At 50.1% G+C, this 27436-nt stretch overlaps 10 protein-coding genes across 10 annotated transcripts; 4 read left to right on the top strand and 6 right to left on the bottom strand.

Moving 5' to 3' along the window:
* Positions 1 to 6270: 6270 nt before the first annotated feature.
* On the top strand, positions 6271 to 6772 carry BDW74DRAFT_184285 (uncharacterized protein; the record flags this gene model as incomplete). The annotated part of the gene is made up of 2 exons (XM_073730775.1): positions 6271 to 6418; positions 6603 to 6772. The coding sequence occupies 2 exons, from the start codon at positions 6271 to 6273 to the stop codon at positions 6770 to 6772; spliced, it is 318 nt and encodes a 105-aa protein (XP_073577588.1).
* Positions 6773 to 8781: 2009 nt separating this feature from the next.
* On the top strand, positions 8782 to 9300 carry BDW74DRAFT_184286 (uncharacterized protein; the record flags this gene model as incomplete). The annotated part of the gene is made up of 2 exons (XM_073730776.1): positions 8782 to 8935; positions 9056 to 9300. 2 exons carry the CDS (start codon positions 8782 to 8784, stop codon positions 9298 to 9300), a joined length of 399 nt encoding a protein of 132 aa, XP_073577589.1.
* Positions 9301 to 10049: 749 nt separating this feature from the next.
* Positions 10050 to 11019, bottom strand: BDW74DRAFT_184287 (uncharacterized protein; the record flags this gene model as incomplete). Its single annotated transcript, XM_073730777.1, has 2 exons — positions 10050 to 10644; positions 10727 to 11019. The coding sequence occupies 2 exons, from the start codon at positions 11017 to 11019 to the stop codon at positions 10050 to 10052; spliced, it is 888 nt and encodes a 295-aa protein (XP_073577590.1).
* A 1093-nt stretch (positions 11020 to 12112) lies between these two features.
* BDW74DRAFT_164326 (FAD-binding oxidoreductase) lies at positions 12113 to 13772 on the top strand. Its single transcript, XM_073726240.1, has one exon. The coding sequence runs from the start codon at positions 12149 to 12151 to the stop codon at positions 13652 to 13654; it is 1506 nt and encodes a 501-aa protein (XP_073577591.1). The 5' UTR covers positions 12113 to 12148; the 3' UTR covers positions 13655 to 13772.
* BDW74DRAFT_189867 (uncharacterized protein) lies at positions 13768 to 14799 on the bottom strand (the record flags this gene model as incomplete). Its single annotated transcript, XM_073732065.1, has 2 exons — positions 14183 to 14799; positions 13768 to 14116 (listed from the first exon to the last, which is right to left on the bottom strand). Exons 1-2 carry the CDS (start codon positions 14770 to 14772, stop codon positions 13768 to 13770), a joined length of 939 nt encoding a protein of 312 aa, XP_073577592.1. The 5' UTR covers positions 14773 to 14799.
* An 80-nt stretch (positions 14800 to 14879) lies between these two features.
* Positions 14880 to 15786, bottom strand: BDW74DRAFT_164327 (lysozyme). Its single transcript, XM_073726241.1, has 2 exons — positions 15626 to 15786; positions 14880 to 15566 (listed from the first exon to the last, which is right to left on the bottom strand). The coding sequence occupies exons 1-2, from the start codon at positions 15758 to 15760 to the stop codon at positions 15051 to 15053; spliced, it is 651 nt and encodes a 216-aa protein (XP_073577593.1). The 5' UTR covers positions 15761 to 15786; the 3' UTR covers positions 14880 to 15050.
* Positions 15787 to 16716: 930 nt separating this feature from the next.
* On the bottom strand, positions 16717 to 17704 carry BDW74DRAFT_189869 (uncharacterized protein; the record flags this gene model as incomplete). Its single annotated transcript, XM_073732066.1, has 2 exons — positions 16717 to 17601; positions 17663 to 17704. 2 exons carry the CDS (start codon positions 17702 to 17704, stop codon positions 16717 to 16719), a joined length of 927 nt encoding a protein of 308 aa, XP_073577594.1.
* A 494-nt stretch (positions 17705 to 18198) lies between these two features.
* BDW74DRAFT_189871 (uncharacterized protein) lies at positions 18199 to 20232 on the bottom strand (the record flags this gene model as incomplete). Its single annotated transcript, XM_073732067.1, has 3 exons — positions 19086 to 20232; positions 18899 to 19016; positions 18199 to 18841 (listed from the first exon to the last, which is right to left on the bottom strand). The coding sequence occupies exons 1-3, from the start codon at positions 19621 to 19623 to the stop codon at positions 18199 to 18201; spliced, it is 1299 nt and encodes a 432-aa protein (XP_073577595.1). The 5' UTR covers positions 19624 to 20232.
* A 2924-nt stretch (positions 20233 to 23156) lies between these two features.
* Positions 23157 to 24149, bottom strand: BDW74DRAFT_184293 (uncharacterized protein; the record flags this gene model as incomplete). The annotated part of the gene is made up of 2 exons (XM_073730778.1): positions 23157 to 23854; positions 23909 to 24149. The coding sequence occupies 2 exons, from the start codon at positions 24147 to 24149 to the stop codon at positions 23157 to 23159; spliced, it is 939 nt and encodes a 312-aa protein (XP_073577596.1).
* A 320-nt stretch (positions 24150 to 24469) lies between these two features.
* Positions 24470 to 27396, top strand: BDW74DRAFT_184294 (5'-methylthioadenosine/S-adenosylhomocysteine nucleosidase family protein; the record flags this gene model as incomplete). Its single annotated transcript, XM_073730779.1, has 3 exons — positions 24470 to 24898; positions 24962 to 25296; positions 25344 to 27396. The coding sequence occupies 3 exons, from the start codon at positions 24470 to 24472 to the stop codon at positions 27394 to 27396; spliced, it is 2817 nt and encodes a 938-aa protein (XP_073577597.1).
* Positions 27397 to 27436: the final 40 nt, after the last annotated feature.

Genomic DNA, 27436 nt, shown 5'->3' on the forward strand with positions numbered 1-27436 from the left:
GATCCGCGAAGGTGCTGTTAAGGCTTTAAAAAAGGCCCGCGAGTACTAGAAGAGGTATTATAATAAAAAGTGCATTGCTAAGACCTTTAAGGTTGGCGAGCATGTGTGGGTTAGCGCGAAGAACTGGTCTTCGGCGCGATTATCTTGCAAGCTGGACATGCTGTTCCACGGAGCTTGGCAAGTTATTGAACATGTTAGACAGAACGCGTACTATTTAGACCTACCCTTAAGGCTAGATATTTATAATGTCTTTTCTATTTTAATACTTTGCAAGTATTAAGAAATAAAAGGAGTTAAGTCCATAAAACAGTTCCCTGTGTGCCCTGTGGAGGTAGATAGCGGTTGCCATGCATTTAAAGCTATTCTTATAAGGGAAAGGGATAAGAACAGTTATGGATGGCTGTACCAAGTTAAATAAAAAGGGTATAAGCCAGGTAAAAATAATATTATATAGGAGCCTGTGAGCTACTTAAGGCACCTATAAATATTTAAGAAGTTTATGAGAAAAGTTAAAGTATTAAAAAAATCTTTAAATTTTATAGTAATAATACCGCGGAAGGATAAAAACTAGGCTGTTAAGGCTATTTATATACCTGGCCTAAATAGACTCCCGCGAACGCCTAAAGAATAAAAAAGTAAAGTGTTTACAGGACAAGATATTAAGTTACCATGCATGTTTTTGCTGGTAGGACAGCGGCCGGCATTACTATAAACCCTAGGGGTATCACGGGCCTGTCGCGTGCTTTTTTAAAAGGCACGGTACGCGAAGTACCCAGACTTAATAAGATAAAGCTTCATCCGTGTATAGACTTATGGCATAGAGTTAATACCACATGGTGGAAGCAGGCGCAAGATTAAGTAGTTAGTTATACTAAAAAACAGGCAACCCCGTGATATAAGTAGTTATTATACTTTACGCTAATCCCACTGGAAATATAATTAATAAAAGTAAGGGAGCCTTTGCTTTAACCCTGTAAGATTTATAAGCACTCCGTGCACTTATGGCCCGCGGGAGGACAGGCGCCGGCGCGTGTTACTAAAATAGCTTTATAATACTATGCCCGGGCAGTTACTTGCGACCTGTTAGCATGACTGTAGTAGCGTACATGCCAGTAAATAGATGTGAAGATTTAAGCATGTTTATAGCTAGACAGGGGCTCTTTACCTGTTTAAGAAGGGATGCCTGGTAGTATAACTAAATTAATAATACTTCGCGGAGAAAACCAAGCATTAAGGGGGTATTGAATAAAGCGGGCTTGCGCCTACTTATCTAATCCTATTATAATGGGCGGTAGACTGTCCCAGGTATTCCTTGTAAGTGGGCCACCGGGGGCCACGGGAGGGTTAATTATAAGAGCCAGCGGGAGCTATTTAAGGTTAGCTAAGTATTATTAATAAAAAGGAGACTTACCCTTACAGGAGGTGGCCAGTAAATTATTATTATTATTACCTCCTGGCTAAGCTTACCACGGGTGTTCCTGCAAGGCTGCCCGAAGCGATTAAGAGAAACCACATGACAGGCAGGCAGGCCATTAAATAAATTAAGCCATATAATAAGCCTCGCGCGCCAGTTACCTGGCACCTGCAAGTGGACCATGAGGCCTAGCTGCGCAGCAGGAGGCACGGCAAAATAAATAGGAGTAAGAATAACAGTAAATATTTTAGTTTCACGGACTACTTAAAGCTTAAGGTTAGCTAAATATCTCCGCAAGGCTAGAAACAAGCAAGGTAATTACTAAAAAGTAAGCAAGATAATTATAAAGGAGCTATATTACTTGCAAGAGATATAATAACACCTGCAAAGGAAAATAGGCAATATAAAGCCAGGAATTTAATAACAGGTTAATAAATTATAGAACCGTGTACCTATTATTAATATAGTATGCAAAGATGGAGAAAGAAAGAAGAGAAAAGGAAGTTTAAAAAGGAAAAGGTCTTATATAAATATTATTTTTTTAAAGTAAGGTAAATTTTAACTTTACCCATGTAGTTATTATTAAAGAAGATGCTACCTTTATAAATACCTTGTAAAGTAATACTTTACTTAATATTTACTTCGCGCTTTACTTTAGTGTCCGCGAGAAGTTGCTAATCCCACGCGGATTCTGCTTGCTTTGGGTTATGAATGCTTCGCGGAGCTGCACTAGCTATAAAGGCTGCTCGCGAAGGATGTTAACATGACTATGCTAAGATATCACCGCGTGGTGGTTAGTTACCCGTGAGAAGGCCTTTTCCCTTCCTGCGGCGGCTTTTTTCTTTACAAGGACGTTTTACTAGCTATACAGGGTTTTTACTGGCGCTTACTAAGCATGTATCTAGTTTAAATAGCAAGAACCCCCGGCCTTGGGGACCAAGGCCTGCGAGGGGGGAGGGTAACTATAAGAACATGCAAATGTCCTGCTAGTGTTAACTTAGCCGCGGGCTGACTAAGTATACACTAACTTTAGAATCCTCGCGGAGCAAGATTCTAAACCTTAGCGTTAATCTATATTATTTACGCGATCCTTGAAAACAGCCTTTATTTCCTTATTAAGCCTCTGAATCCTGAGTACGCTGATTCAACCAAGCCTACGAGAAACCCCTTTCTCACACTCCAGTAATAATTAACGCGCTTATAAAAAATTAGGTAAAGATTATAAAGGATATTACTAATATCTTAAATAAGGCAAGGCAGAATTTAACCAAGATCTTTTAACACCAGATGTCGAAGCTGGAGGAGTTGCAAATAACATAGGAAGTAATTTACACGATACACGCCGCGTAAGAGGCTTAACACTAAAATTATACTAGGTATTAAGTTAAACTATTATCCTAAAATAAGATTATAAAGGTTCGTGATGTAATTTAGTTAATTAGTAACTGTAAGGCCAAAAATCGCGTGGCGGAGGAGAAAAAGCTGGCAAAGCAATTTAAAAAAGTTTATAAATATAAGCCCACCCAGCGCCCGCAGGAGAATATTTAGCAGGTAATTAAGAATAAAAAACATACTATAAAGGTAAAAAAAGACTTTTGGATTAATAAATAATTATATTTATTGTTGTATAGCCTTGAATTTCAAAAAACTACGAAAAATGCGTGACTACGAAAAATGCGTGGTGCACCCATAAGACGAAGGCGGTGGGTGCGCTGGAAGGCACGGATATAGGATGTGGCGCTAACAGATCGGCAGTCTCCGAGATCACACTGCGCGAAAACAAAATGTCCCACGATCGCGAGGTCTGCAAGGAATGCGGCTAACACTCCGGTTTGGACGACATGGTCCATAACGCCTTGCACCTGGGTATCCATACCAGGGCATTCATGTTGGGCGTCTTGGTTAATGGGCCAAAAGCAGCCAGTCCGGCGCATGTCGTCTTTTGCTCGCGATGTGCGCGCAAGTATCAGTTTGAGCCGTTTTGTTTCCCGCCGATAGATGGCATTAGTTATGGTAGTGTTGGAGTCCGGGTCCTTCAGGGTGGTGTCGGGAGTTTTGCTTGAGATTTATGATGCGTTGAGGACAGTTACCTGGGATAGGTTACTGAATGAATTCTCCGCTTTTGGCTTGCCTACGCTGTGTTTGAGTCCGTATTTTGTGTCTTGGAGGATACCATACAAATTCCAAGGTTGAAAGCTTAACATAAATTGATATTTCTTTTGGTCTACAAGCGTCGACTTGTCCACGCATTCTCATACATAGTACTTACCCAGTCGCTCTAGTAATTCAGGTCTATTGTCGACAATTTTGATGCTTGGCGGTGGCCCGGGGCCAGAGAAATCAATCTACAATAGTACCTTGGTGTTACGACAGGTCTCACAAGGCCTGAGGGTGAGTATGACTCCGCAATACGACATTGCTGGAAGCATGACTGTAATCCACTTTGGGTTGCATGGTGGCGCGTCCTCCTTGGTGTGCAATAGTCGCGGATACCTGGCCTAATATATTCGATACAGGACCGGGCTCCATCATGTTTACTGGCTGTTTTGCATCGTTCAGGGTGCTTTGAAGCGTTCGTCTCCACGCTACATGCCTTTCTCCAGGTACCCTATTTAGTTTGCTCGGCCAGCGCTAGAATTCCCATAAGATCCCTGCATCCTCGAAGTGTGCCAGGAAGCCGGTAGGAGGAAGTCTAGTCGATCAGGATGAGTTTTCTTGTTGGCTTGCACCAAGCCATCTGCTGTCATGTGCAACTGTTTGATGGCGCGAACCTCTTCGTACGGAGGTGTGCATAAGCGCCCTTGTGAACTGTAATATTTTATACCCAACTAGATTGCATCATATGAGCTTATCAGGAAGTCTTACGTCTTTGTCGCCGATTGAAGCATCTAATGCTTGCTCTATTGTGCACGACTCGCCCACTATGGTAGGCTTACACCTGCGCGCAAGGTGTCGAATTTACATGGCCTTTTAGCTACACCAATGAATACCTACAAGGTCCATGTTTTGTTTTATCCTACAGCGACTGAGCCACTAGAGGTCTTGATAGCGAGCCAACGATTTCAGCCCAGTTCCCGCCAGTCCACCCTCACGCTCACCCCGCAGCATGAGATCTGGGAGCACACTCTGAGGCCAGTGTGCGCAGGGGTTATATGCATGTGAGATGATGTCCTGCATTGGATGCCTTGGGTACCCCGCATGTTCTCAAGCCAGGCATACGCGCCTTTCCAGCCGTCTCTTATTCTCACCTGCATATTCTGATTGCTATCATAAGCCCTCCTAGCATCCAATATGTGTTCACGATGCATCCAGCAGACGGGAAGTGGGCAATAGGCATTGCATAGCAATGAGGGTTTGATTCTGCATGTGCTTTAGCGGTTCAAGCCTGGGGGGAAGCACGCAATGGCATCTTGAGATTGATGGCTTTCCGGAGGAGAAAGCCGCTCTAGACTCTTGAGGAAGATACCATATTTTCGATGATCTGCCATTGACAATTGGAACGTGCTCGATATAGGTACAGCTGCAGGTGAGAGGATGCACCGCATATTGGCGGCCGTAGATCATTTCTGGCGCGTTGGCGAGGGCTTTCCGGAGTGATTTAACCTTTTCTCTGATGGCTGAGGCGTTCCTGATACTGCGTAAGAAGAGAATCATTAATCGTTTAGCTCATCGCGCTACGGGATTTGCCAGGCATCCATGTACTGCAGAGCGCCTGCTGGCCGTCAACTCACCCCTGTTTTGCTAAGGTATCTTGCCAAAAGATCGTACAGAGTTCAGTGGTAGGTAGCCTGATGCCTTGGACCTTCTTTACAATTCGTTTCGTGCTTCGAAGACTGTGCCACTGTACGATAGCCCCTCATGTTGTTCTCCAAGTGTGTAGTACTAGTACCAACCTACATGCGTACCCCGCACTTTTCCCCAGCCACATACGCCTGCCTTCGTCCTGTCTTGGTTTTCCTTGAATCTCTTATTGCTATGTTGTAGCGGGTCTTGGTGGTTGGAGGTCTAACAAATGAAATGGGCAAAAGCATAATACCAGCGGGATGAATTCGCACTCCGCCAGGCGAATATACTGATCGATTGATAACTGGGTGATATGGTAACCTGAGTCTCTTAGATCCTAGCCCGGGTCGTGATCAGAGATACCTTTGCTTTAGATAATCATCTCCAGTGAATAGTCAGTTGAGGGGAGTGTGTCAATCATTGAGGTGTAGACAAAAGCAAATGGATGCAAAGGAGAAGGGGGAGGGGGCCAGCGGCAGAGTCCGCTGAACCATACCATAGGCACATTTTATTTCTCTAGGCGTCTATACCTAGGTAGGGTTGTCGAGACTTGAGTCTCAAAAGTGGCAAACTGCGAAATATCAAGGTCTCCACGATAGACAAGGTCATCTACCAATGGTACAATGAAGATACCTAGGTTCTCGATAAAGAAGGCGCATGTCGGGCTGATGTCTGTACTACCTTTCCTCTTCCGCCTGTTCTCATTGGCAGCGCTGGCGTAAGCATCCTCAGAGTTCGTGCTGCAGTTGGTGGCGCCCTGAGCAACCGGGTAGCATAACAGAGTTATCCTATGAAAGCAGAATCTTTATCACATCGATCATCTTGTCTATTGAGTAGATGATTAGTCCATTCTCATCATCCGGATCATCCGGCGATGATCAAAGCCCCTTGAATCTTCTCGATATCAACATTGAACGGCTCTAGAGCCGTCTCCTTCGCCCTCTGCAACATGAATACATCGACAAAGACCGCAATGTTCCGAATCTTTCCATCCACCAGAACACAGCATTATTACTTAGCTTTACAGCCTTCATCCGTTCCCAAAGACACATCACATTTCTCCATCTCAAACAATGGCTCTCAACCTCCCAGTCCATCCCCGCCAAATGGACACCCCCCGTCCGTCGGAGGTTATTACCTGCAACAACGGCGAGAAGGACTACCGCTGGCTCCTCACCAAGACGGAGCGCTCCCATATTGCCGATATGCTTGAAGTTCAAGGTACATGCCTGTCCCATATGTTGTTGTTTTTTTCTTTTCTGTCAGCTTGTCTGTCCTTCCTTGCTTACAGGTCCTGTGCTAACGTCCGACGTTACCATTCGCAGCAACCTCATGACGTAGGACCGCGAGGTTCGCTCCAACTGTGGCAAGCACTCGGGTTCGGATGACCTGGTCCACAATGCAGTGTACATGGGCATTCATTCCAAGGAGTTTATGCTGGATGTGCTGGCCAATGGACCTCGTGGGCCTAGCCCTAAGCACACGGTGTATTGTTCAGGATGTACCCGGCAATTTGACAACGAGGCGTGGTGGTTGGAGGAAAAGGCCGACTGGAAGGAGGATATCTTTTATTGAGCGGAATATTCGGACCTTTCGAGCTTGTTTCATTGATGACGGGTACGGGTGCCACTCGCCTTACCCCTGGCCTGGCAAGGCAGCGCCCTTACTCCATAGGTGAAGCCTTCGGAAGTCCTATCCATGTTAAACCCGTCCAGTATTGATATTTCCGTGTTATTCACCCTGTTTGAGACGTATTTGGAACATGGTCTTATCATACCAACTTGCTTTTGTCCATGTATGAGAAGTATTATTTCCGGTCCTGGTTGGAAACTAGTAGCGGTGGGTAGCTTTCCTTATTGAACAAGTCGCCTTGTACCTACCCTCAGGCTCTGGTGAGAGCACCATCAACTATTTCAGTATCGCGTTTACGCCCACCCTAGACATCGTACCTGGAAGGGAGTCACGTCTCGTGCATCATATTTAGCCAATAAGTTGCTGCTATCACAATCCCGTGGGGTCCAGACATAACTGCGTTAGATGGTCAATTAAGCTCCAACCATACTCCATATGGTACATTGGATGGTACCATAATTTTAGTGGTCTAACTTGCAAGTTGCGTGCTGGCACAAATTTTATTAAAGGGCCAGTTCAGGAACATCAATCTGTATTTTACACTGTGCATACAGGATTCAAGCCCATGGCATTCAAGCAAGACTTACCCTTTGCCCTACTTACAACAATTGAGCTTTCGGGGGCTCAGAATAAATAGACCACTGCAGATCAGTGCACTTAATGCCTGTTCATCCTCGCTCATCCTTGGCGTCAGGGTCTAATTTGGCTGCATTGTCCATGGTTTTATTCTGTATGCATGTACTTGGTGATTGCTCAAAGGACCGTGCGTGAACAGATTGTATGCACCTCCAAGTGTGACAATTTGGTGCATTAGACCATTGGGTTCTTGCACCTTTGCTATACTCCACCTCTCCAAACTATTTCTGGCCTACATTATCCTATATTGCTCTTTCACGTCTGTTAGGTCTAGAGGAGCTGTCAGAGCCTAGGGTTAATAGTACTATAGCCCTTGTAAAACAAAATGGCGCCGTGCAGGATTTTTGTTCCAGGGCACCATAGTTAATGGCTTACGTCGGCAAAGCACGCAGAAGGCTTGCTAGGCGCTGAAGCAGTTCGTGATGGAGAGACAAGGATGGCGATCCTTGTAGATCTCTTCATGCATCAAGGCTGAACTGCAGCGTCGGGATCCTCGACAATTTACCCCTCACGATGACGCGTTGGCGTTCTCATCTAAGTCTCGATTTCGAGGGGATGTGTGATTGACCTGCATAGAAAGAGGGGAGGCAAGCTCTGAAAAAAGCAACTTGGCAGGGGCCGCGGACTACGATCGTTCCTAGATCCTTCATGAGTAGTATAGGTATATGGTAGTAAGCAATCTAACTTGAAGGCATGGAGCAATGTGCTTGGGACTTGCGCTTAATATATGCTAAATAGCAGGAGTCCAAGCAATTCTGACTGTTAACTCTAGGTACGTTAGGAAGCCCCCAAAGATACTGAAGGAAGTTATGGTAGAATACTCTGAGGTGACAGCCACATCACGGTGCTTTTTCGACCAGACTCCACCTCCGGTGTTTGCTTACGCGCCAGAATGCGGATCATTGGGATGATCGAGCCTATGGCCGGCGACGACATCCATCCTCTAGAGCTGCCATCCCCGATCGACCGGTGTTATCTTGCATGATAAAAATGCTGACTGCGTCAGGGTGTTGATGGGGCTATCCATGGAACCAGACAGCACCGCTGTGCCAGTCACCCTGAACAGCAAGTAGATGGTGTGCAGTAGATTCCCAGACGAACTGCATCAACCAGGACTTCGCGGGTTATTCGGGATCACTTCGACTACCAATGAATCCTCCAAGGACTTGGAGTGACCATGCATTTTCTCAGACATAAATACTTCGACAACCCTCCACCATTTGAGCTTTTCTCGCCATCATTCAACCAGCACTTGTTGTTCAATCCTCCTTTGCAAACCACCAAATCTCAACTCAGAGTCCAGCCCTAAGTTTGAAATGGCCACTGCCAGCGTTCTCCCAGTTCACAACCTCCTCATGGACACCCCTCGTCCCTCGGAGCCAGTTACCGCCAGCAACGGCGAGCAGGCGTACCGCTGGCTTCTCACCGAGACCGAGCGTGCCCATATCGCGGACATGCTGGATGTCCAGGGTGAGTCAATAACTTTCGCTCATCCCGCCACCTATAGCCCATTTAAATCGTCCATTCCCTTTCATTCATGACCCGTCAATCCTCGCCAAACGTATACTGACAGCGTTGCTACCCCTATAGAATCCGAGATCTCCCTCTCCGGAAACATCATGGTCCAAGACCGTGAAGTGTGCTCCGGCTGCGGCAAGCATTCTGGCCTTGACGACCTCGTCCACAACGCCTACCACCTAGGCATCCACAACAAAGACTTCATGCTTAACATCCTCACCAACGGCCCCAAGAGCGAGAGCCCTGCCCACGACGTCCACTGCTCGCGCTGCTCCAACCGCTACGAGACTCGGTTCCGCTGGGCTGGTCTTTGGTAACGGGGACTTTTCAAGGGACATACCTAAGCCGATAGTAATAGTGTCCATCCCTTTCCTGATCAAATCTTGTCAATGCACCCCAATCGCTTCAGGATAATGGAGGTCAGCTCTGTCCGTCACACGGTCGTTTACGATTTATGTCTTGTTTTGGAAAGCTTTTGATGCATCATGTAGCTAGCTAGCTTGTCGCTCGTTTATCTCAGGTTCATCCTATGTTGATTTGCCTACTTTGGGTTCAGCCTTCGTCGGGTTCGCTTAGGGACTTTGGATCCAGTACGTCCCTAAGCTCCCTGCCGAGCGTCCTTCGACTGTTAGAACTTAGGGCAATCAAAGTAGTGGACCCCTCAATCAGATATTGTTAGTTTTATATAATCCGTATGCCTTTTTCTAGGGTCTAACGCTACGACCTATATACCATGGCAGCTCAGGGCTGTGATAATGTGAGCATGGAGTCAAGAAAAGTAAATCTGGAGATAGGCGAGGCGCAGCTATAATGGACCGTAAATAAATGATACGTCGTCCGCCCTCAGGCCATTCCAATACTGCTATTTCTCAATGCTTGAACCGTTTCTTATCCCTCATGCCTTTTATACTTCGGAAGATTGGAGATGGCAGAGGCGTTTTACGGTTTATTCATCAGTCTTCAGGCTAGCGAGAATGACTATAGTAGTCAAGAAGCTCCCTCTATTCCAACTAGATCGCCTCTTGATTGCTTCATTCAACGATGAGATGGGCATAGTATGCGAACATTATTCCAGCTCTGCCGTCCGCCGTTTCCCCCGTCCAGCTGCAGCATTCACATCCAGCTCGGACCTTGTATGCCCTCCCGAAGAGCTCATCTCTGACATTGCCCCCGTTGGTTTCGTTCCGTACCCTTCACCCGGGGTATTTCTGTGCGGGACACTTTGGTCATTGGCCGATTGTACCTTCCCCCTTTTTCTCCGCCACATTATGAAAACGAGCCCAAGCAGCACCAGCACCCCAGCGACACATCCAACAGCAATACCAGCAATCGCACCTCCCGACAGTCCATCCGACGACGATGTCTCAGTCTCGGCGGTATGGACGTCCGATGGATTGGGCGCGGTATCAGACGTGGCATTCGAGGTTGTAGACGAAGATCTGTTCGTGGTCGTCGTCGTATACAAACTCAAATCACTCTCCTGATACATAATCGTAATCGGCTGCGCCCACATCTCCAGTGTCCCGGACACTGTTGTACTAGTCGTGAAGTCAATCGAGGTACCAAGACCTCCCGCTCTCGCTGCAACGCGCGTAGTCCCGCTGAATGTGCTGACGCAGCCTTGCTCAGCCTTTCCGTTGTTGGACCGGTAGGCGAAGCCACTTCCACCGGCCCCAATTAGCATGCAAGACCATGAATAATGTAATTAATGAGGAAAAGACGCTGGAGGATAGGCACACGCACCTCAGACAACAACTCGCCGTAACCGTCTCCTCGACCGTAACATCCAGATTGTTGGTCGTATAGCCGAATGGACAAGCACCGGGACTGAAGACGACATCATCCGCTCCCCGCTCGGCATGGTTGAATCCTGGTGGATAGCATATGACATCCATGCTGGGTTTGATGGCATTTTGGATGAGGAGGCCGGCGCCGACGCTGTTGTAGGGGGAGGCTTCGTAGGTCCAGCTCTTTGAGCAGTCGGTCGGGCGGGTAAAGATAGTTGTTAAAGGGACTGTTGTTGCTGCGTCGCCCATCTCGATGGTCAGATAGAGATAAATAATTAAGGCTCCTTGTGATCTGAAGCTTGGGTGGGCTCTAGGGGTCGGGAGAGGTCGCGGATGGGACAGCTGGAAATGGAGAGGGAGAAATGCAAGAGCCCTCGGGCGCGGGGCTGGGATTGATCTTTACTTAAAGGCTCAGAAGGCTGCAGAGCACGAGGCGTGGCACCTTAGCAGAGCGCTTTAAGTCCGCAAGGCTCGCGTTCACCTACGCAGGTAGCCAGTGGCTGTTCTCAGAGGGATGCACAGAGGGAATGACCGACGGCATTTGTGAAACCACCCACCCCTCCTGCCATCGAGTACGAACTCGACAATGCCCCTGTCGAGATTCTCGACGTCTCATCAGGATTCGTTTTAGGTTGACGTAGGTAGCTCACGGTACGAAGCGGTGTATGTAGACAGCTTTTACCAGGCAGAGCCTCACGCTGCATGAGCTAACTTTACGTTTCGACCTTAGACGGATGATCTTCAAGGCACAACCGGAGCAGCAGAGCTAGGTACTGGACCGCTTGAAATTGCCAGCTCAAGAGAAAGCAGGGATTTCCATGTTGCTTTGTACTACAACCACTCTGGACTTGATGGGGCTCTGGCCGCTGTTTCGTAGCATACTTCGCTTTGTTTACCACAAAGTGCTCAGAGTGACTTGGATGTGAGGAACGAGTTGCTTCAATGGGTGTTGGCTATCCCTGTATGATATGCTAAAGACCAAGGTCTTTCGATATTTCGTTATTTCGTTATTTGACTGGTTACGAAAACACTGCCGTAGGGTAATCCGCACGGATCCTCGGGAAATATATATATCACAACAAAGCTAGTTGGCAGGTGCAGCCAAAGGCACGAGCTTCAAAATCTGTCAAAGGCTAAACAGCAAATTGATCGATAAACACGAATTTGAGAGTCTTTGAGCCTTCAGCTGCTGTAATTTCAGCTACGCTGCCACCCTCAAGCCCAACAATAGTAGCCTTCATGCCTTGGCGGAGAGTCACGTGGTCCAGAGCAGCATGTGATCTTCCTGCCTCAGGCCGCCTTTGCTCACCTCCGAACCTCCGCACCCACTCCGCAAATTTCCCAGCTCGCAACGCAAAACAGGCCCCAAACTCCCACAATGGGCCTCGAAGCACACAAATCCGCCGTCGCGCGAATCTCCTCCGCAATCCGCACCTTCTACGAAAAGAAACAGCCCTTCCGCATCGCACACGGCTCCACAAACAGCACCCGCCCAATCCGGCGAACCCACCAAGTCGACATCTCCGACCTGCGCAATGTCCTCCGCGTCGATCCCACAACGCGCACCGCGCTCGTCGAGCCAAACGTGCCCATGGACCGTCTCGTCGAAGCAACACTGAAGCACGGCCTCGTCCCGCCCGTCGTCATGGAGTTCCCGGGGATCACAGCGGGCGGAGGGTTCGCGGGGACAGCGGGCGAGAGCTCGAGTTTTCGGTATGGGTTCTTCGATCGCACGATTAATTATGTCGAGATGGTGCTGGCGGATGGGAGTGTCGTTAAAGTATCGGAGAACGAGAACCGGGATCTTTTTAGAGGCGCCGCGGGCGCTGTGGGGACACTGGGTGTTACGACGATGATGGAGCTGCAGCTTGTCGAAGCGAAGAAGTTCGTCAAGGCGACGTATCTCCCACAGAAGAGCATCGCGGATTCGATCACGAATGTGCATGCGGAAACCCTGAATGACAGCAACGACTACGTCGACGGAATCCTGTACGGCCCCGAGCACGGCGTCGTGGTCGCCGGCGAAATGACCAACGAGATGCCCGACTCCGCGAAAATCCAAACATTCAGCAAAGCCTGGGATCCCTGGTACTATCTACATGTGCAAGACAAGACGCGGAAAAACATGAACTCCCCCGTTACAGACTACATCCCGCTGGCGGAGTACCTGTTCCGGTACGACCGCGGCGGGTTCTGGGTTGGACGGGCGGCGTTCCACTACTTCCATTTCCCGTTTAGCCGGGCGACGCGCTGGTGGCTGGATGACTTCCTGCACACGCGGATGCTGTACAAGGCGCTGCATGCGAGCGGGGAGTCGAGCCGGTTCGTGATTCAGGATTTGGCGCTGCCGTATAAGAACGCCGAGAAGTTTATTGACTATACGAGCGATAAATTGGGCATCTGGCCGCTTTGGTTGTGTCCGCTCAAGCAGAGTCCGACGCCGACGTTCCACCCGCATTCGTCTGTCCAGAGTCCAGGCTTCACGGAGGACCAGATGCTCAATATTGGCGTTTGGGGATTTGGGCCGAAAGATCAGGATGAGTTCATTACGGCGAACCGCGAACTCGAGCGCCGACTGCACGACCTCGGCGGGCAGAAGTGGTTCTACGCGCATACGTACTATGGCGAAGAGGAGTTCTGGAATATGTACGATCGGAAGTGGTACGATGGGCTGCGCGAGAAGTACAATGCGACGACGCTGCCGAGTGTATATGATAAGATCAAGATTGATGTCGAGGCCGATCGGAAGGAAAGGCAGGAGTCGTGGAGCCGCAAGGTGCGCTCAATCTGGCCGCTTGGTGGGCTTTGGGGTATCAAGAAGGCGATTGAGAGTGGGGAGTACCATATCCATCGGAATTCGACGTGGAAGTGGACGGGGAAGTAGCCAGCAAACTGTACATACTGTAATATAGATACCTAGATTAGATGCGCGATAGAGCAGAGTATAGATCATACAACAAATTCACCATCCCCCAAGACCAAACTTGGATGATGGTGTTACTGCCCCGTCTGCGCCCTAATCGCCTCCCTAACAGCTTCTTCCAGGGTAACCGTCTCCTCAGCCTCAATATCCCCATTATCCCTCTTCTCATACAGCGTCCCGCCCTCCGTCCAGATCCTTCGCAGCGTCAACCCCGTCGCATCAGGCTGTTCCTCCTCCCATGCCTCCTTTTCATACGCCTTCAACTGGTCCAGCGATGTATACTCGACGCTCCACTTCTCGCCCGTCTGCTTCTCGAACTCGGCTAGGATCTCGTGCGGCGTCGTCGTGAATGAGTTTAGTTTCAGCGCGCGCCCGCGAGCGCTCTCCCAGTGCGTTAGGGTTGCGACGACGAATTTGCCGACACTGCAGCGAAACCATATCATTAGCATTCCATCCATTGCTTGAAGAGCAAGGGTAGAGAGAGCGTACTCAGCACAAGCAACAAGACTAATCCTCCCCTCCCCATCACCCAGTAGAACCGCTTTTTTGTTCTTGACATCCCAGCTTCCCCCACGGGGATTCCGGCTATTCCCCAGATAAAACGGCACATCGACATACGGTCCCGTCACCACAAACGCATACTCCAGAGTCTTCGTTTCCCTAATCGCAGCTCTCACCTTGAGTTTCTGTTGATGCGGCTTCTCATCCTTGCTTTGCGGTCCATACTCAATATCGGTCCCGTACTCAGACGGCAAAAAGCGCTTAATGTGCTCGTCTTCATCCGCCCATTTAATCAGCTCGATTTGGTGCGCGATCACGCCGCGGCCAAGCGCTGATACGACGGTATCGAAGCCCGCAAAGGCCTTGAGCACGTCGTGCTTGCTGGTGACGTCGCCGACGAGGATGTCGACGCCTTGTGAGCGCAGGGCGTTGATTTCATGTGTCTTTGAGGTCAGGGTTGTTTGGGAGGTGAAGATTGCGATGCGGTCGAATTGGTCCCGGGCGGAGGCTATGGCGTTCGCGATATACGACCCGATTGCGCCCGTTGCGCCGAAGATGAGGAGGTTGGATTTCGACATTGCGGTTGTTATGTTACTGGTAATGGGATGGTGAGGGAGGGGCCCGACGGAGGGAGGAGGAGGTGGTTATGACTTTACTTAGGTAGGACAATGGAGGGGTAAAGAGCTTTATAATCGCAATTCATTGGATTTAACCCCGCAGTGCCATGCTCCAACTCAAGTTGGGGGTGTTATGACGTGCTCTCCACACTAATAAGCATTTATCCCCGCCCCTACCGCTTTATACTGAAGCCTATTTGAGGTGACTCTAGGTACGGTCGGTATATGTATATCGATGCCTATCCCAACGCAAAAACCCTCAATCGCTCCTCACTCCCGTTCCAAACCTGCGAGTCGCCCCCAAACTCATAACTGTCACTATTCTGCCAGAAACTATAAAAATCCCAACTCGCCGGGAGTGTACCGGGGCTACTCGCCCACCGCGCCAACACAAGCGGATACTCGCCAAAACCACTGTCATTCCCCGTACATTCGCTCCACCAGGCTGTCGTCGTATAGATCATGGGGTATCGCCCCGTATTATCTTTATACGTCTCGCCGAAATCGCGGATCCAGGAGGTCATTTGCGACGTCGTCAGGCCGTAGCACCCGGCCTCCAGGTCCAGCATGCCTGGCAGCGTGAGGCCGTCTGCGCTCCATCCGCCGCCGTGGGAGAGGAAGTAGGTTGCTTGCGCGCTGCCTGAGGAACTGTCGGGGTGCGCGAAGTGGTATCCACCCCTAAACAGACCGGCGGAGGTTGCGCCGGGGTAGTGCGTGTTGAAGAGGGGGTCTATGTAAGTTGTTCCTTCGGTGGCCTGGTATAATCTTTGTTAGAGATGGTCGATGGAGATTGAAAGAAGGGATGAAGACGGACCTTGATCATGACGAAGCGTGCGCCCGAGGCGTAGGCGCCCTTGTAGTCGACTGTTGGCTGCCAGTTGGAGATGTCGAAGCCTTGGACTGCGGCGTAGGCGAGGCCTGGGAGGGCAAGAAGAGAGATGGCTTTCATTTTGTCTTTTGTTGGCGCGGTATGCAGTGTACAGTTTGGTTTGTTCGGGTTTGCTGCTTGATGGTGGTCGAATGCCTTGGGTTCGGGCACCCTCTTATACCGCTGGATACGAGGTCATCACCTGAAAGCCTCGGAGTATATGGCAGATGCGCGATGCTGTGAGCGAAGCCTGCAAAACAGGACTCTACTCTCCGAGATCCAAGCGCAAGATTGCCCCGCTCTTCACGATGATCCCTGGCGATCATGATTATAATTGGAGCCGGGGCCGCTCCTTCGGTCCAAACTAATGTTCTTAGGTTACATTCCTGCAAGGTCATATGCAAGGATGAGGAGAGCCCGTGTTCATGCAGGTCTGAACTGTATGACAATCCATCGCAGGTTTTCAAATCCGGGAACGATATCCAAAAATAGAACATGAAATAGTCGTATTATGAGGTTTAGCGGCACCAATTGCAGTACAAAACACGGATCAGCTCCATAAACACGAGGAATGGATGCAACTCTGACTCGTTAGGATAATGTACTCCGTAGTATCGTCCCTTGCTTGCTGCTGGAGGGCAACGTCGTGTATATCAAGTTAGTGACATCAGCAAGGTCAACTCGTAAACTCCTGCGCACAAGGTCAATGAGTGCTTCATGGCGGAAGGGAATGGTCGCCTCCAGCTGTTGTTCTATAGATAGGGGCAATAGAAATAGATAGACTTTGCCATTGAAGAGCCAGTGGACAAGAAACGCACAAGTTGGATTGACAGCAATAATCCCCCAGTCTACCATATTATTACTGACTCATACTTCAAGTTATCTAGATGGCTGCATGGGAACCTCTAGATAAGCGAAAGTAATCAAGATGGGCGAAACTCTACAAACACCAAGGTTACAGGCCATCGAACATGACACCAGAACGCAACCCACCTGCCTCTCTAACCGAGCAATAGGTACACAGCTCAAGCTCTGTCTTACTCACCCCCTCCCCTCAACTCCATACAAAACGCCTCAATCTCCTCCTCACTCATAACCCCTATCCCCAAGAGCTCATTGTCCACCTCCTGAAACTCCGCCCCCAACCTCCCACACATCAACGCCGCCGCAAACAACCCCGGCCAAAGCATATCATCGAACTTCTCGCTCGTCTTCTTAATAAGCTCCTCTACCTCTTTGCCAGCATCAACTTCCATCTTAACCCACTCCCGCTCCTCACCATCACCAGCCGTGGCCCTCTTCGCCAATTCCAACACCCGCCTCTGCGTAAGAACCGCATCATGCACCCAAACAATCCGATCCCTCGTCTTCTCCGCCTTCCCCATTTCCAAAGACTTAACAACCGCCTTCGCAACAGTAACTATTCGACTGGTACTAAATGCATGCACACCCCCATCAAAAAGCCTCACACCACGATACTCAAAGTCCACAACCAGCGGCGTCGAAAAAACAACCTCCATCCACACGCCAACGGTAAAAATCGTGTATTCCAGCTGGCCCGTTGCTGCCTTGGCTTCCAGGTACGCGCGGATCTCGAGCGCGTCGGTGTAGTACGACATTCGGCGGTCGATTGGCATAGGCCCGTACTCGGCGGGAATGAAGCGCTTTACGCCGACGGCGATTGCGGCGTCGATGATGGGCTTCTGGATGTTCATTGCGGAGTAGGCGACCGTTGATATTATGATGTCGTGGCCGCTCAGGGCGGATTTTAGACTTTCGAGGGAGGTGTAGTCGACCTTTGCTAGGGTTGCACCGGGAGGTAGAGGGGTCGAGGATGTTGGCGATGTGTGGCGGCTCAGCACTGTTACGGGGTAGTTTGCGTTCAGGAGCTCGGTGAGCATGACGGTGCCCAGCTTGCCTTTCTGTTCTTTGTTAGTACGTATGTATCAGGTATATTTGTCTACGGTGGAGGGAGGTACGTACACCGAGCAGGGCGACTTTCTTGAAGGGCCTCGCGTCAGACATGATGTGAGCCCTACCGTCTGCTGCTACACCGGGTATTACGATTGACAAAAACTCTTTTGCCAATTCTTCATGTCAGCGGCAGTAAGATCGGCCTTTGTACTCGGGACGCTGGGATGGGTGCCCGACCGCTCGCTTTCCGGCTGATATCAGCAAAAGCCACGTTTCTTTGTTCCCCGGATTTGGATTTCGATCGGGTACGGGGATCGTCACCCAGCCCAGGCTGCTTATAGGTGGGGACTGTTCCGATCATGGAGATTCCTTCAGCGCAAATTTGGTTCCCCTTATCTTGGTCGAATCAGGTGCACTGAATTATCTGATGTTGAGTTGCACAGGGGCTTCGAAGCCTCCATAGTGCGCAGTGTCTGGTGGCGATAAGTATCACATCATGTACCGTATTTGCGGGATAGGTGCCATAGAAACATATTTTAGAAAGATAACCATCCAACCCCATTCTCATTATCATAAACGTGTCATATTATCCACCATACATTATATCAACCAGCCCCATACCTCGAATACCTCTCACTAGAAACAGCCTTAATCCGAAACTCCGTCGTCCTCAAAATCCCACTCTCAGGCTCCATCTCCGCCTCCGGAATCCCCTCAGGCCGGAACTCACTTTCACTGCCACTCGTAATACTAGCTAGATCGCCCTGCTGGGGCGGCGCCAAATTCGTCCAGGTAAGCGGGTACTCAACGTACTCGCGGCCTACACTCGCAAAGGGGTTATAGCTCTGATGCCCGTACTGGGTCGTCGAGCGCGAGTCATTCCCAGAGTCCACGCCGATTCCGAGGACAAAGTCCCGACTGAACCCTTTACTCCGTGAACTGTGGCGGAGATGTCGTTTGTATGAGGAGCGGTTCGTGCCCGTACCTCCGCCGCCGCCGCCGCAGCCGCTGCCAGCGTTGGGGATGAGTTCGTTGGATTTCGACTTGGATTTGCTCTTTGAGCGGTTTGAGGCGCGCCGGATGATGATGTTGAAGAGGGGCGTTAGAGCTGGTATGCATGCTGCTAGGATGATGATGTATTGTTCGAGGCTGACCCAGATTGTGAGTTGCACTGTGTCCCAGGTGTAGTCTTCGTAGGAGGTCATGTCTGGGAGGTGGGTGGCTTTGATGATCGCGGCGACCATTGCACTGGATAAGTTGTAAGGGGGGTTTTCTCGTCTTGGGGGGAGAGGAAAGGAGACGTACACGAGACCCAGCGACAGGACGAACCCGAGCCCAATCTTGACCTTAAGCGCCATTTGGAGGTCTTTTATGGTGAAGAGGGGGTAGACTGCGAGGATGAGATCTGTAAACGCGGACGCAGCTATATCGCAATTAGCACCTAGCTCCTCACCGAAACTTTGATACCCAACACAGTGAATAGAGAACATACCACCCTGAAAGAACGAGTACTTCTTCTGCGTCCCCGGCGGCCAACAAGCCTCGGGCCCCGCAAGTCTATGATCCCAAATCACCGCCGTCGGGCGACACTGCGCATAGATCGTAATAACGGCACCAATGTTGATGACGCTCATGATCCCGATGAGCGCATACATCCCGCGCTTATGATTCTTCACCTCAGATATGATGCGAATCAAAAACAGAGCAACAGAGACCTTCCCCCAATTCGTGCTCATGACGTGGAATCCCGCGGAGAGGACCTGGTATTTCATCGACTGGATCCGTTGATTCTCGGTGAGGTCGGAGGCATGGCGGCCGGTGCCGTGTTCGACGCTTACTGTGACGAGAACGGTGTTTATGAACGCGCAGATAAACGCGAGGATTATGAAGGCGTCGTCCCAGCCGACGGAGCGGACGATTCGGGTGCGGACCCAGAGGCGCAGGGCGATGATTAGGAAGGCGAGGCCGAAGAGCGGCCAGGAGACGGCGTAGAGGACCCAGCCGCGGTCGTCGACGTCTGCCTCTGCCATCGCGAACAACCTTCGCCGTGAAGCGGTGGCGGGCAAGACGGTGACATGGGGGCGAACGTGAAGAATGGAGAGAGGGACGACTTAGGGACCGGGGGAATGCCGGCATTATAGCAATTGCTCGAACCACGGAAAGGATTCCGGAATGCGAGATCGTGGGCTCGTGGGCTGTAGATCGCAACGTGGGCGTTTTAGGAGACAAAGTTTATATGTCTTGGTGGAAGTTTCTGTTATGATTGTCATACATCTTGCCGTTTATAGAGGGCTGCTGCGGAGAGAACCGCCGGTTGAGAACATACCCCCCCACGCACTAGTAAACCCAGTTGTTTGGTTCGAAGCAAAGACCGGATTGTTCACAACGCTTGTGGAGTGCTCATGTAGATCACTCATGGTTCAAGATATTGGTCCGAGGTTCCAGAATCATGGTTCGGCTTCGACCTGCCAGCTTGCGATCTTTGGAATCTCAGGAGCCTCGAATTACCCATGGATCCATGCCTTTATAGCAACCATAGATATCGAGGATGGTATCATGCCAACCTGGTCATTGCAACAACATGCACGATACCCATTCGCATTTTGGTTGTCCTTCAACTTGGAAGATCCGGCCACCACCACCGAGAGGAAAGATAGAGCGAGACTATTTCCTTCCCCACCAGACCCTGAAGGATGAAACAGACTACCCAGGTAAGCGCAAATCCTTATTCCCGTCCAGAACCTCCCAATTTTTGGCCTGCTGGCAATGTGTCAGGGCCCATGACTCGCGGCAGTTAGTTATCGGTCTCGCCCTGTATATTACTCTGTTTCATAGTCGAATCGCCGTACCCATGAAGACAAGGACGGGATCGCGACCTGTGATAAACCCTGGAATATTACCTATTAAATGCCCGAATAATAAGCACTGATACAAACCTTAACCTGGAGATCATAATGAGCTTCCAAGGTTGATTGTTTTGATAACATGCCAGTTCGGCATCCATATTTAAGACCGAAAAAACCATGAGGAGGGTACGTACTACCTAGTCGATCCCAACATGTCCTCTCAATCCAAGGGAGGTGTCGTGATTCAGGACTCAACTCGAATGCCATGAGTAACGTTGATATTCTGCGCAGAAGGTTGTTTGACGTCTCTGTTGCACTGCGAAAAGGATATATCCTAAGAAAGCCAACCTAATAACAAAGGCGCTTGTCAAAGGTGTTAGAGCCATCCGTGAATGGCTTCAGGCATTGAAATATCAGGCTAAAGAAACCCCACTTGTGTCGAACCTCGCTTGTGTCGATAAGGCTGTTTCTCGTTCTGGTGTCGAGATCCAAAATCTCAGCTATATGCTTCGGACCTGACACTGCGATCATATCAAACCAACCTCTGTAGCCGGCAGGTACATGGGGTTCTGATAATCATGCGGTTGAGGCCACATGAGTCCCAATGGAGATTGCGAAAAGACAAATATAAGCCTTCGCCAGGGGGTTATAATCCTCGCTACTGAAGGGCAAATACATATCTTCAATGGGACGTTCCGTTACTTGATTATCGAGGAGCATTTCGAAACAAGAAACTTTTACGATTAGTTTCTGGTTGTGTGTACCGCTTTATTTCGGATCCAGCGTGGGGTTGGTTTTTTGGGGTTTATCCGCTTAGCATGTTGTTTATTGTAGCTAGATCCTTCATCAAGTCTTCGTAGATATGTGGAGTGAACACTCGTTGGAACTTGGTCTTGCGCGTGGAAGAAAATAGAGGCTTCTTCTGATATAGTCGTTAATGCTTCGACAACGCTTGATAGGTCGGGTGGAGAACTCGGTATGGGAATCTTACTTCGACAAAAATACCCGTCAGTTTCGTGCAACAAACTTAGGACTTCCCCAAGACGATCCGAGAGCTTCCTGAGGAGATGGAGGAACAAGGTCCGGTTATCACTAAGCGCTCGGTTTACTACCGATGTCGCTTCTCGACATTTTTGTGAGCTGGTGTCCCGTCCGCCATATGTCAACAGTCCGAGACCCAGAAGCTGGCGTTGTTCTTCCAACCCTGCTAGATAGGATTTGGACTTCTGGTAATATGGACGAAGCTTTTCAATGGCTGAGAAACTCCAAGTGTAATCCTTCAGCTCAGTGATCAACCTAGTGAGGAGTCTCTTGGTGATAACCATTTCGTCAGCCACGGTCTTCACCTCAAACGTGGATTCATATAAAGTTTCGTCGTTTGAAAGCGCCAACATATCCGCCTCTCTATAATTAAGACTGTGGGTACTCATACTTGGGCGAACTCTAGAGTTTATCTGGCCGACTTCGCTAGGCTGTTCCACCGAACTATCGAAGCCACGAAATGCACGTACTGAGGACCGTGATGGGGACCGGGACAAGAAACTACCACTGAGCTGTCGTTGCCCTGTCCCTTCCTCTCGAGTCTTCGGCCAGGGATGGTCGTCATGACTATATTCCACTGTTGGAATTATGGAAAGGATGCTTTCCCCTGCGGTGTTGTCAGGTTCCTCGGAACTGTAGGCAGGCTTCGGGTCCCCTGGCTTCTGTTGCTCTCTAAATTCTCAATTCAACGGGTTGTTTCCTGCCTTGACTTTCTTTTCTCTGGGGATGGGAAGAAACCTCTCCCACGACGCAGCTGGCGGATTGTGTTCTTCGGACATGTAGTTACCCTCCGGCTCCCGTTCTTCCAATCGCTCTCCAGTCTGTGACAGAGGGTTGTGATCAACCTTTGCTTCCGGTTGTGTATGTGTAGTTAGTTCCAACTCATGACTTAATTGGGATTGCTCTGCAGATCTGTAGCGATGATATTCGTCGGGCATAATCCCACCGCGCACCGCTTTTACCGAGGATCGCGAGGGAGATCGTGGCATTAAATCTAGATTTTCAGACACTCGTTGTGCTTCCCGCTCTTCTGAATCAACGTGTTTGGTGCAGAGTTCGTTTAGTACTATTGGACTCACAGAATGCTAGCTCTCTTCGCTGTTCCAGTCATACTGCCAATCGGGAAAGTCAATACGTAGCCGCTCGGCTAGAGAGCCATTACTTTGATGCGAGTTAGGATAATCTCCAGACAATTGACCTGAGAAGCTCTCTGAATGGCTAGGAGCGCCCTCTATATCTCCCAAGAGCGAGATTTGAGCAAGTGACAAAAGGTGTGACGCGACATGATTGAGCAGCTCTCGCGATTCCAACTCTGGTCGTTGCTTTTTAGGGCAAAACGGACAGTTTGTCAGTATGTCCTGTGCAGGAAGCCGCTGATAACATGCCGCAGTCATGTCATTAAGATCATCATCTTCAAACTCGCCTGAATGCACTTTGACCATGTGCTCTTTGAATGAGGTGTCGCTATCAAAGGAGATAGTGGCATCGTGATTGCCATCCATACAAGTCCAACGGCCGAGACTATGTCGGTTCCTCATGTGATGAAGCCAGTCCTTTCGGGATTCGAAGAGGACATTCGGGGTTCGACACTCCTCCAAGACGCATATATACGGCATAATGTCTTAGATGATATGGAGCCTTTTCGAGTTAGTCTTTGACAGCAAGTAGTCGGAAATTCAACAGACTTGCCTCCATTGCTCCCCGTTGAAAACATCTGTAGAGCAGACTAGAAAACAGAAAGGACACTCGAACTCGGTACAGCGGAAAGGGATTTTGGGCGGCAGCGGAAGGTCTTGTTCGCTGCATAGAACTTCATCCTCGGGTGTCTGGATGGCAGACTTGAGCGACCGTACTTCCTCGATCCGACCAGGTTGTGCGGTTGTCGCCGTCAATATTGTTGTGACTGCCTGCGTAGCTCTCGCGAAGTTCTTCTGCTTTATGGTACGTCCACTTGGTGGAGTAGATCCAGTGACGCTGTAGGTTACCCCTAAGGATGGCTTTGAAGGAAGTGTAGATGGCGGGGACATCTTATTCGTTTTATCCTTTTGCCTTGTCCCCCATTTCTTCCGAAGATATGCAAAATATTGCTGGCGGAGACAGACGGTTTCCAAGACGCGTTGCCGTAAGCCCTCGCTGGCCATCGAGTCTCTTAAACGGAATCGAATAAGCCTCTCCACACCAGTTCGAAATCCTTCCGTCAAGTTCACTCCATCCTCATCATACTCAATGAAGGAGTCAATCTTGACAAATCGACGGAGAATTCCCGAGCGGCGAATAGCACGCGATAGTCGAAATAGTTCATCGAGAGCATCTCCCACGGCACTGTTGGCATCCGCCTCTTCATTCATTGTGCCTTTACTCGCTGCCGTATAGTCTGGGTTGGTAATCAGTTTTGACCGATACCTGCACCGGTCGGGGGATGACTTACTATTGAGGGTGGTTTGCAAATCATCGAGCAACTCCACCATGGAAGACTCGAGAAGAGGAGCATTGCGCAGTCGCCAATCCATGGATGCTTTTGCCGAAGCAAAAATCAGGTTATTGGAGACCCAAAGGTTGAACCGGAAGACCTGGTTCTCCCACTCCTGCGCAAGTTCATCGCCGTTTGCTGCTTGTAATATTCCGTCCAGAACCCGCGCGCATTCTACGGTCTTCGCCGCGATCGCCATGACTAAGGCTAAAATATAACGTTATTGATAGCCCCTCGTATTGCTAGCTGTCGGTAACTGGATGTCTTTTCACTGTATATCAGCAATGAGTTGTGAAGAGGTGGCCTCGGTTTCGTGTAGGCTGTGATTGGCCGTATGTTGTGTGATGCTGCAGCTGAGTGAGGGGCAGAGCGTCAGATTATCGAACTCTCGATTGTCAGCGTCGCCAGAATACTCTAATAGTTGAGAGAGTCATGGCCAGTCACCCGGGCCTCAGAGCTGCAGTGTCAAACATGCCACATAGTTGATTCAATTGATCCCAAGACATACCGTACCCAACAATGGACGTCGTTGGCCTTGTGGCTGATGTCGCAGTCGAACTGGGCGGCTCCCTCAGAGACTGTCCGCCCCTGTATCGGCGTTTGAAACGTCCTTTGGCGATCCTGGTGGCCGAACTCAAGGACAATGCGCTGATCCAGCAATCAGATTCGTCCACCCTGGGCAGCAAGGCAAAGGCACTGTTCCAAACCGTCGCAAAGGCTATGAACCATGCGCTGCGCGATGACTTGGTGAAGACCAAATATGATGAGTTGATGGCGAAAGAGACTCCGGCTCCGAGCAGGAGGTTATACCTTTCCATCTTTCAGCCCTGGGCCGCGCTTTCCCCCAGGAAGACCGACGCCACCTGCCGACGGGACGATTCCCCCTATCCCATCCTCAAAATGACACATGAGCTTATCAATAGCCACCATGGGGGCAAACTGTGCCTTGTCGACTTCTTGAGTCAAGATCGCCGGACGATCGATCATTTGCTCAAGGTGGTGAAGGAGTAGAACCAGCTCGTCGACCAGGTCTACGAGGGCACGATCAACGCATTCGAAGACAATCATGATAGCACCAACCAGCATCAATTGTTCATCATCGAATCGGCCTTTTGCGGAAAAGCTAGCATTCGGCACCTTGCACGCACTTTGTACGATGTCCTCCACGCCAACTGGCCTTGCCTCGACGAGCACGAACACACGGGAAGATTGGGACACTGCGTTGAAGCAAAGTTCCGTCTCGACCCGGACTGGAGTGCGAGGGTCCCCGACCCGACGAACAATGATTTCTTTCTCCTACTGACGGGGTCGGACATGATCCAGGAATGTCGGATCTGTTTGTGTAGGTAGGTTGGGCATACCGGCCGTCCTTAGCAGGGCTAACCATCAATAGCTCTTTACATCGCGAAAGCACCATGGCCTGCCTTGTCGATCACGAAGAATCGCGGTCCGTCTGCTTGCAACTTAGAAGGGATGAGCATGACAGGCTATGGGGCAGCGACCTTGGGCAGCCACCAGAGGCAATCGAGCCGGACGTTGAGTACATTGAACAAAGTCTGGGGAAACTTCTTCACCTTGTGAAGCCGACGTACGCTGCAAAGAGAGTCCTGGGCGTGGTGCTCGCCCGCTCTGTCTTGCATCTCCTCGACGGCCCCTGGATCCCCCGGACCTTCGGCATCGACGACATTTCGCTCTTCTGCCGCTTGGAGAAGGAGCGTCCGTTCCCGTTGTTCAACAAGGTCTTCGTCTCAACCAGATTTGAAGCTGGCGCTGCGCCTCCAACAAGCAAAACCGGCGGATACAGCGTTCATCCGTTCCCGACCATCCTTGCCCTAGCGATCGTTCTCATGGAGATTGAGCTTGGAGATGACTTGGCCGAACTATACACACAGCCGGAGTTTGCGACACTTAAGAGAAGGCATTTCGAATTAGCCAAACGTCTGCTGCGGGAATGTCAGATGCGCTTCCACGAGTCTGGACTGCTTCGCGCCATCAACTTCTGCATCGATCGGAATGCCTTCCTACCGTTTGCCAATACTAAGATTGATCTTCTCTTCGACAACCAAGACTTCGTCACTACCTTTTATGCGAAAGCCGTGAGGCCGCTCGAGGATGATCTCATTCAAGGGGCGAAGTGGACATGGGACGAGGTAAGGTGGCTTCAGCGAGAGGGCTTCGATGAAGAGGGCGTCTGCAAAATCATCAACAAGCTAGGGTCTGAGGAACTGACGTGTGGTCAACATCACGAACATGGCTCGGAACATGTACAGAGATCAACTTTATCTGCTCTGGAGGTCATATCTGAGACAAACGTGCTTGGGCGAGCCACCCAATCCACCCTTATGGGCGCCATCCCATTCTCTCATGAACAGCCCAACCCGACACCTCATCCTTCCCTTACTCGACATGCTTCACTGGCTTCTGGTATTACATCTGTCAGCACGGCCTCGACTGTTCCAGAAAAGACCGACTTTGAGATTGCTATAATCTGCGCTCTGCCTCCTGAGGCGAATGCTGTTTTGTCCATATTCGATGAGATATGGGATGATGACCCGAGTCTCTGGGGTAAAGACCCAACCGATCCCATTTCATACACCTTGGGCGTCATTGCAAGGCGCAATGTTGTTCTTGCGCATCAACCACGGATGGGCAAAGTTGCCTCCGCCACCCTAGCTGCGTACTGCGCCAGCAGCTTCACCAACGTGAAGCTCGCCCTTGTCGTTGGCATCTGCGGTGTAGTACCATTCAAGAAGAATGGAGAGGAAATCCTTCTCGGAGACGTAATCATAAGCGACGGGGTGGTGCAATATGACCTCGAACGACAGTTCTCGGACGGATTCAAGCGGAAGATCGACGTCCAGCATTCACTCGGTCGGCCGAATGCACGCATTCTATCGACGCTGGCGAAGCTGGAGACAAGAAAGCATGGACTAATGCTGGAAAGCCAAATATTGGGACATCTTGAGATAAACAACGTGCACGAATCAGCGCCGTACCCTGGTGATGACGAAGACAGGCTGTATGCTTCGAACTATCAGCACAAGCATCAGCACGCGAGAGATTGCAGTGTGTGCGCCAAATGGAACCAGCATACCAGTTCGCTCTGCAGCGTCTCTCGAGAGGCCACCTGTGAAGACCTCGGTTGCGATAGTGCGCAGCTCGTCCAGCGCGACAGGCGAAACCAAACGAATTCCCCCAAGGTGCATATCGGGCTCTTCGCTTCCGGTGATAGTGTCGTCAAATCTGCCATCCACCGCGATGGAATCAGCAAGGATACCAACGTCATCGCGTTTGAAATGGAAGGGGCTGGGGTGTGGGATGCGATCCCGTGTGTGATCATCAAGGGGGCATGCGACTACGCCGACAGCCATAAGAACAAGCTGTGGCAGGAATACGCTGCAGCGACGGCTGCTGCTTGTGCGAAGGCCTTTGTACGACAATGGTGAGATGTATTTTACCTGCAATATACCATTTAATGGCATCAAG

This window comes from Aspergillus multicolor (assembly GCF_047715735.1).
Source record: "Aspergillus multicolor strain CBS 133.54 unplaced genomic scaffold BDW74scaffold_60, whole genome shotgun sequence".
Taxonomy (NCBI): Eukaryota; Fungi; Ascomycota; class Eurotiomycetes; order Eurotiales; family Aspergillaceae; genus Aspergillus; species Aspergillus multicolor.